The 9,272-nt window shown below is 36.2% G+C and overlaps 2 protein-coding genes across 2 annotated transcripts; both read left to right on the forward strand.

The window, feature by feature from the left end:
- Positions 1-1,176: 1,176 nt before the first annotated feature.
- LOC113358501 lies at positions 1,177-1,587 on the forward strand. The gene has a single exon (XM_026602116.1). It carries the CDS (start codon positions 1,177-1,179, stop codon positions 1,585-1,587), a length of 411 nt encoding a protein of 136 aa, XP_026457901.1.
- A 1,501-nt stretch (positions 1,588-3,088) lies between these two features.
- Positions 3,089-7,640, forward strand: LOC113280972 (receptor-like serine/threonine-protein kinase At1g78530). Its single transcript, XM_026529603.1, has 6 exons — positions 3,089-3,179; positions 3,313-3,470; positions 3,609-3,947; positions 4,399-4,653; positions 4,729-4,862; positions 7,299-7,640. Exons 2-6 carry the CDS (start codon positions 3,335-3,337, stop codon positions 7,479-7,481), a joined length of 1,047 nt encoding a protein of 348 aa, XP_026385388.1. The 5' UTR covers positions 3,089-3,179; positions 3,313-3,334; the 3' UTR covers positions 7,482-7,640.
- Positions 7,641-9,272: the final 1,632 nt, after the last annotated feature.

A 9,272-nucleotide genomic window follows, 5' to 3' on the forward strand; every position in this document is an offset into this window, starting at 1 on the left:
TTCTTCACCTCGCTTCGGATAGAATTGAACATAGCGCCTACATCGAGATAAATCTTCTTCAACCGTGAACTCTTTAAGATTAATGAATGGTTGGGCCATTATGTTGAAGATGATTTCTTTGATGTTAGAGAGAGTTTAAATGTGTTTGTGTTGCATAGAGGGTAAAAGGATACCATCCTTATATAGTTTAGAGTACCAACGACTCTATTTTGTAGATGACCGATTACATAATCGGTAGGCTAATAAGTTAACCTAACTTCTGATTATAAAGTTGCCCCAAATTTTGTTTTTGCGGAAATCTCTAATTTTTCAAAATTTGGGAACTACAATAATCGGCAGGTTAATAAGTAAATCTAACTTCCGATTATAAAGTTGGCCCAAATTTTGTTTTTGCCCCAATCTCTAATTTTTCGGATTTGGGAATTACAATAATCGGTAGGTTAATAAGTTAATGCAACCTCCGATTATGAATTTGCCCCAAATTTTGTTTTTTCCAAAATCACTATTTTTTTTTCGAATTTGGGAACTACAATAATCGGTAGTATACGAACTTCACCAAACGTCCGATTAATAAGTTGGCAAAAATTTCGAGATTGGGCCAGCGTAGCCGGTAGTTTATGAAGTTATTTATGAACTTCACCTATCTACCGATTGCTAACGGCCACAAGTTCCATATCGAATTATACTTTAACAATCGGTAGATAATACCACTATACTAACTACTGATTGTGTAAGGGCACTTAGATAATCTCCAAAAATTAAGACATCCCATAACCGTGTCTATGGGTTGGGAATAAAAAATCGCCCCTAATTCTTTCAGGATCGCCCCTATCGACGACGACAGGTTAATTTAGGGCTTGCATTGACTTTAGACAACTTGAAATGAAACCCAGTAGAAACCAGAGACCAAGTGGCAAGTATTTACTATTCAAGGAGGTGTCCGAAAATTGCAGGCTTACAAGTATGGACATAAGAAAGAACCCCAAATAAGCGGCAAATCCAATGAATATAATCTTGGCTTTGGCTATCAAATTTGTCATACATATTTAACCTACACCAAAACATTGCATCTATATAAATGACATAAACTCATATCCCTTTTCCTTAAAAATCTTAACAACTCAACATTTTTTTTTTTTATTTTAGTAAGTTAAGAAGAATCAAGAAGAGCGATTAATGGCTGAGAAGGAAGGAGGAATAGTGAAGACAGGTCATGAAGAAGGATTAAAAATGGCAACATCCATACTCGAAGAATATGGACTTCCTCTTGGTTTACTTCCACTTGAGAATGTAATTGAAGTTGGTTTTGCTAAAACTACTGGTTATATGTGGATTAAACAAGAGAAAAAAGTTGAGCATAATTTTAAGATGATTAGTAAGCTTGTGAGTTATGATGTTGATATTCATGGTATTGTTGATAAGAAAAGGATCAAGAAACTTAAAGGCGTAAAAGCAAAGGAGTTTATGTTATGGCCACCTGTTAATGAAATCACCGTGGATGATCCACCTACCGGGAAAATTCATTTCAAGAGTCTTGCTGGTGTTACCAAGACATTCCCCGTCGAAGCATTCAATGCTGGCCAGTAAACAAAACAAAGAAAGGAAAAAAGAAAATCCCCGATGTTTCTGTTTTTCATGGTATGGGCTACTATGTTTGCTATTTAGAATGGTCTGAGTTAGCAAGTTTTATTTTATTAGGATTTCTGCTCTTTATTTGGCTGTTGGTCTTATCTGGTTTTTCAACTTTCGGTATGGTGTGCCTTTTCTTCCCCAAGCATGGGGTTTTGTTTGAATGAATAAATACTAAGTTATCAAACTATAGTTTTTAGGCTAAGTCTTATGGGTTAGATTGAGCTGCTAGATTAGCAGAAATGTGTTGCAATTCAAAAAAAAAAAGTGTTGTCGATTTGTTAACACTAGTTCTCTCTCCTATCAGTTGCTCGCAGGTGAACTAGCAGCTAGATAGTTACGCTGAATCATTCAACGCTGGGAAAATCACCTTTTCGTGAAATGGTTCAGCGCTGGAAGATATATTTTTGATCTGACGGTTGAGATTTAAAGCGCTGAACCGTTCAGCGCTGGGCGGTGGTCCTAGCTGACGTGGACTGCTAATCTAGCTGCTAGATTAGCACTCCCATAAAACTTAGGTGGTTGTCCTAGCTGATATAGATTACCAATCTACCTGCTAGATTAGCACCCCATAAGACTTAGCCTTAGAAACACTTGTTAATCGTTGCCTGCTTGCAAATTACTGCATTATGGTTTTCTTCTCATACACAACTACAGAGTGACATACATGAAAATACCAACAAGATTTATAGAAATGCAGTTATGTGGAAACCATCGTATATGTGTTAACTCATGTAACTCCTTTGTGCATATAAAAGCTTCCCCAAGCAGTAAATTCAGAAATGAGGGTACCAAAGTTATAGAGACAGATAGCTAGAACATGGAAAAACAATGTTTACCCCTCATATCAGATATGGGGACACAATGAGTCTCAAGATCCACTGAAACTAACTCCTCCAAGTCAAGTCAGGCACCTGTGGTCAGTCCCCTGCAACTTTCGACACTCAAGTTAAGTCAAGCAAGCACCCGTGTTTCTAAATGTTCTCAAAGTGTGCTCTCACAACGAACACAGAAAATCTAAGAGAGGAAATTCATATTCAGATGGAAGCAACAATTTCTGGTTTCTTATATGAATATTCCTTCCATCATAAAACACTAAAAAGTAAATCCCACCTGCGGCAGAATAAGCACTTGAATTTCCCTAAAAAATTGATTATCACAACGAAATAAGGTACACATAATGTTATCGGTTTTCAAAGAAGTAGATCACGACTAAAATGGCCGATACGAACAATAGGTAAGGATCCTCAAGACAAGTCACAAGAAAGGTGGTGGTAGGTATGATAAAAGAAAAACACGGATTTGTATCTGACATTACTGTTCTTCTCATCTATCAGCATTCTTTTTCACTTTTTTTTGAATTTTCACATGTTCAGTGTGTACTACTGAAAAACGTCAACAATTAACACATACTTTCCAGTAAGATAAATGGCCCAACTTGTACAACTAAACATAATTGGTCTTAAAAGGAGAAGACAAATAAACGAATTGAGTAAACTCGCTCATTCAAGAAGCTCATCAAATCTTTCATAGAAAAATTCAGATTTTGGGTTTGTTCCTTTCCTCTAATATTGTTTACTTCAGTTTGGATTTGGTCTTTTCGTATAATAATTTTACTCCAGCTTACAAGATGTTGCTGTTCTTTTGCTTCTAACATGTGATTAGAGAAATTTTGATTTTCAGTTCACTACGTGTACGTTATAAAATGGTCAATGGGCAGCTTTTAGCATTCTATATCACACTATGTTGCATCGCGTTTATTATATCTAAGTTGATCATGGCGGTTCTTCTCTACCGAAGATGGCAAAGGAAAGACAATGTGTTCCAAGACAATATGTCAGGTATTATTATTTTACAAACTTCAGATTTAGATATGGAATTCAAAATATTTTTGCAGTCATATAGTACAGATTAGGAGGAAACTTGAGATATGAATGTACAGGTTAACGAATTACTAACATGAAAAATGGCTACGACAGGAGGGAAAATGGTGATGTTCAGGTCCCCAACGATGCAATATTTCACTTCTGATGCGTTCCTGAAAAAGACAATGAGACTAACTAACAAAGATATTATTGGATCCGGTGGTTATGGAACTGTGTACAGATTAACGATTGATGAATCCATCTCTTTCGCTGTTAAAAGATTAAACCGAGGAAGCGCAGATAGAGATCGCGGATTTGAAAGAGAATTGCAAGCAATGGGAGATATCAAACACAGAAATATTGTGACACTCCATGGATATTACACTGCTCCACAATATAATCTTCTTATTTATGATCTTATGCCTAATGGAAGTCTGGACACTGTGCTTCATGGTATGCAACTCATCCCCAAAAATACACTGTATAATTTGTTGAGTTAAAATCTTATACGAACCAGATTTGTTGACAACATGATGTGGCCGATGTCTAATGCATCGTCTAGTATGGTCAGCTTTGATCCATACTCTACATTTTATCAGCATGGTTATGAAAAGAGTTCCACTTTTGTAGTCCCGCCGTCTTATGCCGGTCACTTATAGACCCTTTCAAAAGATTTCAATCATCAGAATCAGATGGCAAGAGCTATGGATTCTGGTTTCTAAACCATGAACCATCAGTACGTGACGTTTACCATGTCAAATATTGACATGAATGCTAGTAAGTGCGGCCACATTAGTCGTTGCAGTGATGCACCACCTGATCCATAGAGCAATGCGCACGTTCTGGTTTTCCATTTTATAGACTTGTTATGACTAATTCTTATAGAAAATTTATTTCACTGCAGGAAAAGCGAACGATAAGAAGCTATTAGATTGGCCTTCAAGATACAAGATTGCATTAGGTGCTGCACGGGGAATATCATACCTACATCATGATTGTATTCCTCACATAATCCACAGAGATATAAAATGTAGCAACATACTACTTGATCAAAATATGGAAGCGCGAGTTTCTGACTTTGGGTTGGCCACGCTAATGGAACCTGATAAGACTCATGTTTCAACATTTGTTGCCGGAACCTTTGGTTATCTTGCTCCTGGTAAATTTTCACCTCATTTTGCTGTCCGTTCTTTTGCTCCATTTGATGCTTACATAACGAGATTTTTCTTTGCAGAATACTTCGATACAGGGCGGGCAACAGTAAAAGGGGATGTTTACAGTTTCGGTGTTGTTTTACTGGAGCTATTGACTGGAAAAAGACCAATGGATGAGGCATTTATTGAGGAAGGAACTAAGCTAGTTACCTGGGTACTTCCTAAACTCAAATACTGTATAAAACGTAAAACATACCATAGAATGTAAAATGTACCTTTAACCATGCTCGAACTAAATTAGTTGACATCAATTTCCCTGTTTTCGAAAGTATGACAAAGAGGTAGTTTCTTCCGTTGCATCGTCACTTACCATAAGTAGGGGTGAGCAAAAAATCCGTAACCGCGGATTTCACCCGTATCCGTCCGCAAAACTGCGGGTGAAACCCAATCCGCAAGATCTATGGGCCGGATACGGGTGAGATTCTCAAATCCACACTTTTAACCGTTTGGTTGCGGTTGGATTTTGAAATCCGTGGATTCACCCGCACCGTAGAATAGTAATGGAAATTAATAGAATATGTCCGTGAAAATGGTAACTTGTTGAATAATTCAGGTTTCCATTTCAATTCGGACATGAATGAATGAGCACAGTGGGAATTCCATTTACCTACCGTTGGTAGGCACACATACAGTGAGTAGTAAGTAAAGTTATGTTATTCTAATTGACTATCATATTTCTAGCTAACTACGATCACCTAAAGGTTCAACAAATAGTGGGAAATATTGATTTTTATACCTTCACAGGGACGGTATTGGAGGTGGCTTAGGGGTGCTCCACCCACCCCCAAATCTCAAAAACTCATCCAAAAATCATTTTCTCATGTGTATTTTTTGGAAAAATAATAATAAGACCGCTTAGAATTTAGTGTTTAGCCCATAGTGATATTTTAGCCCACCTAAATTTCAAATCCCGATTCCGTCGTTGTACCTTCATATGGTTGTTGGATTCAAGATAATCAATTTACAATATCAACTTCAACTTGATTATCCAACTTTATATAAAGTTTTCATTTCATACATTTAAGACCACTTGATGGTGTATACAACATACGATCGCTATCCTGAGGTTGCTTGTATAGTTGAAAGCTTTTGAACGCATTATACAAAGTGTAATTATTTTTTTTGACTAAATCCGCGGGTTAATCCGCATCCGGTCCGTATCACCCGTTGATCCGCGGATGTCAAATCCACGGGTGATTGGGCCGGACACGGTTGGATTTTCTAAATCCGCAATTTTGACGGTTTGGGCGCGGGTGACCCCTAATCCGCATTCGTCCGTCCGTTGCACACCCCTAACCATAAGAACCCATGTTATTTATAGCCCATGTTGTTTCCAAAAGAATTTTGGCTTCAATTAAATATAGGCCATGCATTTATTAATCACAGCCTATATTATTTATAACCCACAAAACATAATTCCATCCATTGACCATAGCCCAAATCGTAACTCAAACTATGTTACCCGTTTGTAAGAGATTCATAACTAGTTAGGTGAGTTGATTTAACTAAATTTCAATTATTTCAAAACTTCTTACCCGTTTTTGATTTTCTCATTTTTCCCCCCATTTTTCTTCCTCCAACAAAAATAAACTATCCCTAGAAAGTTTTAAAATATTTTGAAGGAATCCACTCAACCAAATCATCTTCAAGGTTTAGTTCTTTAATTAGACATCATGGAACGAATTAAAATATTAAATCGCCTCCACAAGATCTCTCACGCTAAGTTGAAATAAAAATTTAGGATCTCAAAAACCAAAACCCTGATGATAAATCGTCTTTTATTTATGGGTGTTTACGTCTAATTGTTATAGGAGTTAATCAAATCAAAATAAATAAATAAGTTAACAATTCTTGTTGTTGAGATTAATATTTGAGTCCTCACATAAATTCGCTTAAAAGATGAAAATTATTGAAACGTTTTATTAGCGTGTCACTGAATCAGTGATTTTCGAATTCAGTGACTCACCAACCTAGTTTGTAGGCTACGAAAAATAAATAAAAATGTTAAACTTAAAGTTATAGTCAAACTCTATTGACCAAGATCAAGTGGGCTATGGTTAACAAGAGCATGGGTTATATTTACTCCCTCTGTCCTATAATAATGGAACATATACTCCCTCTGTCCTAGTTTATTTGTTTAAATTGAGCATTTTTTTTGTCTTAATTTAGTTGTTAAGTTTCATATTTTCCATGCACATCTTAAATACTCCTCTCTCTACTAGACCAAAAAACTAGATGCATCTTAAATACTAGTGTGGGGGTGATTTTGAAAAAAAATCTCCTCTCTCTACTTTCCTTAATATGTGTGCAAAAACCATTTTAAGCAAATAAAATAGAACGGAGGGAGTATTAGATAATAAGAACAACTCTACAAGGGTGGGTACAAAGATATGTCATCATCCCAACTACATCTGCCCAAGCCGGTAAGAGAGATTGATATTCAAGTATTCTAGTATTCAACTACATCTGCTTAAAAGATATCGTATTTGCATGTAATTGTCATCTATTTTGATTTCTAAACCATTTTTACTTTTGCATATGAACTATGTCGTGGGTAAATTTTGAGCTCATACAGTTCATAATGTTACAGGTGAAAGCAGTTGTGGACTTAGAGAAAGAAGAGCATGCAATTGACACTAGCTTAGGATGTTGTCCTGCAGATGAAATTCGAAATGTCTTTAGTGTAGCACTAATGTGCCTGGAATCAGAGCCTTCCAGAAGACCCACTATGGTCGAGGTTCTAAAGATGCTTGAGCAGATTCAATCAGATTAGCTTAAATACTATTCTTGATTCATAATAGTTAATGATTATAATCAACAAACAAAAATCCACATTCAAATTAAAGAATTTTCTAATTTCCATCCTTATATGTAAATTAAAAAGTCTCCGTACAAATACTCTTGGGAATATATAAAATTATTCTTACAAATATATATGTGGCATATATATATGTTTCTAAATATAAATGGATTTTCTACAATTGTTATTTTAAGTTTTTCAAGAAATTAATTTATTTTGTTATTATTAATCCCTTAAACGTTTTTTATTTACTGATAGTTAATATATGCCACATATTAAAGCATTGCTTAGTTAAATCCACGAGTTTTGGTATGTCAAGCTTGTTGTCGATAAATGCTCGAAACTACATCTTGATTTACGGTCTACTAGAGTCAGTCTCGTACTAGGAATAAAGCATGGTAGTGGAGACATGTCATATGAATATTTTTAGATGATCGAAACTACATCTTGATTTCATCTCAAGCTTATCCGGAGTGTTTAGTCCATTTTGCTCCAGGACACCAGTATTAGGCTAGCTTAGTGTGAATAACACCATCATGGCGCTTCATGCCAGTTGGAGGCTGGCCGAGTGCGATATTGCACCGTATGTTGGACATCAGGCCAGAGATAGCACCATCATGATGCATCATGCAAGGGTACACGGCATAATGGTCATGAATAGTGAAGAAACATGTAAAAGTGTTTCCCAAGTTTTAGTTGTAGAAATGTCAATAAGACATATAGGGAGAGGTAACTGGTTGAAGGTGCATTGTGCGGAGATGCACTAATAAGCTTCAAAACTTAGCTGGTAAAGCTTATATGATGCGGAAGCATTATTATGGCTCTTTGATTACTCAGTAGAGCTTAATGATGCTTAGGTGTCATCATTGCGGTGTTTTTTAACTAAGAATGCACCACAATGGTGTAAAACGACGGATAAGCCAATGATGCACACTTTTGCGCATCATTTGCCGAAGACCCTTTCACCTATACGGACTAGGATTTCTTGACTCTTTTCTTGCAACACGAGTTGGATTTAGTTTCTTGACCAATGTTAATGAACTACGACCAATTCTTGATCTCGTCGAGCACTGGAGAGAGCACGTAGGCAGTCGCCATAAATTGCAGCATTAGTGGTCCAGCATTTGTCTCATCATCCATATGTATAATGTAACTCTTAAGCAATGTGAGTCGCTCTGTTTGGCGGGAAACATACAGACATTAGACAAATTTCTTAAAGAGTTACATCCCCAGTGGGTCATGATAAAAAAAAAGTGATAAGAGAGAAAATAGAAAATACGGGAACAATGTTAAAATGCACCGATAATAAAGACTAAAAACGTCCATGATAAAGGCAGAACTAAAAATATCGCCAACCTGAAATAAGACAAAATTTCATATTAAGAAACTACCTGAAACATGTAGGAAAAATCAGAACACTTGAACACATGTAATGACAAACATTAGTAGCTCTAATGCTGAAGCTAAAGAACGATCACCCGGACCACCAAATAAGGAATGGTCCGAAGCCCAAAAGGTCCAAAAATATTGAACGATTGATAAGAATCATCTGAGACATATGACAATATAAAAGTATTATAATACTAAGTCTAAGGGAGGATTTCGTAACAGTTGAACTCTAAAAATTCTTCGTAAAAATAAAAATGGGGAAAGGAATTAAAAGAGTGCAAATTGTAACAAAATAAGCATTTGAAACAAAAAGAGCAACTCCAATGAGATGGGAAAACAAGCAGATTTGCTAATTTTGCACCTAAAGTTGAACTG

Source organism: Papaver somniferum, chromosome 1 (assembly GCF_003573695.1).
Source record: "Papaver somniferum cultivar HN1 chromosome 1, ASM357369v1, whole genome shotgun sequence".
Lineage (NCBI taxonomy): Eukaryota > Viridiplantae > Streptophyta > Magnoliopsida > Ranunculales > Papaveraceae > Papaver > Papaver somniferum.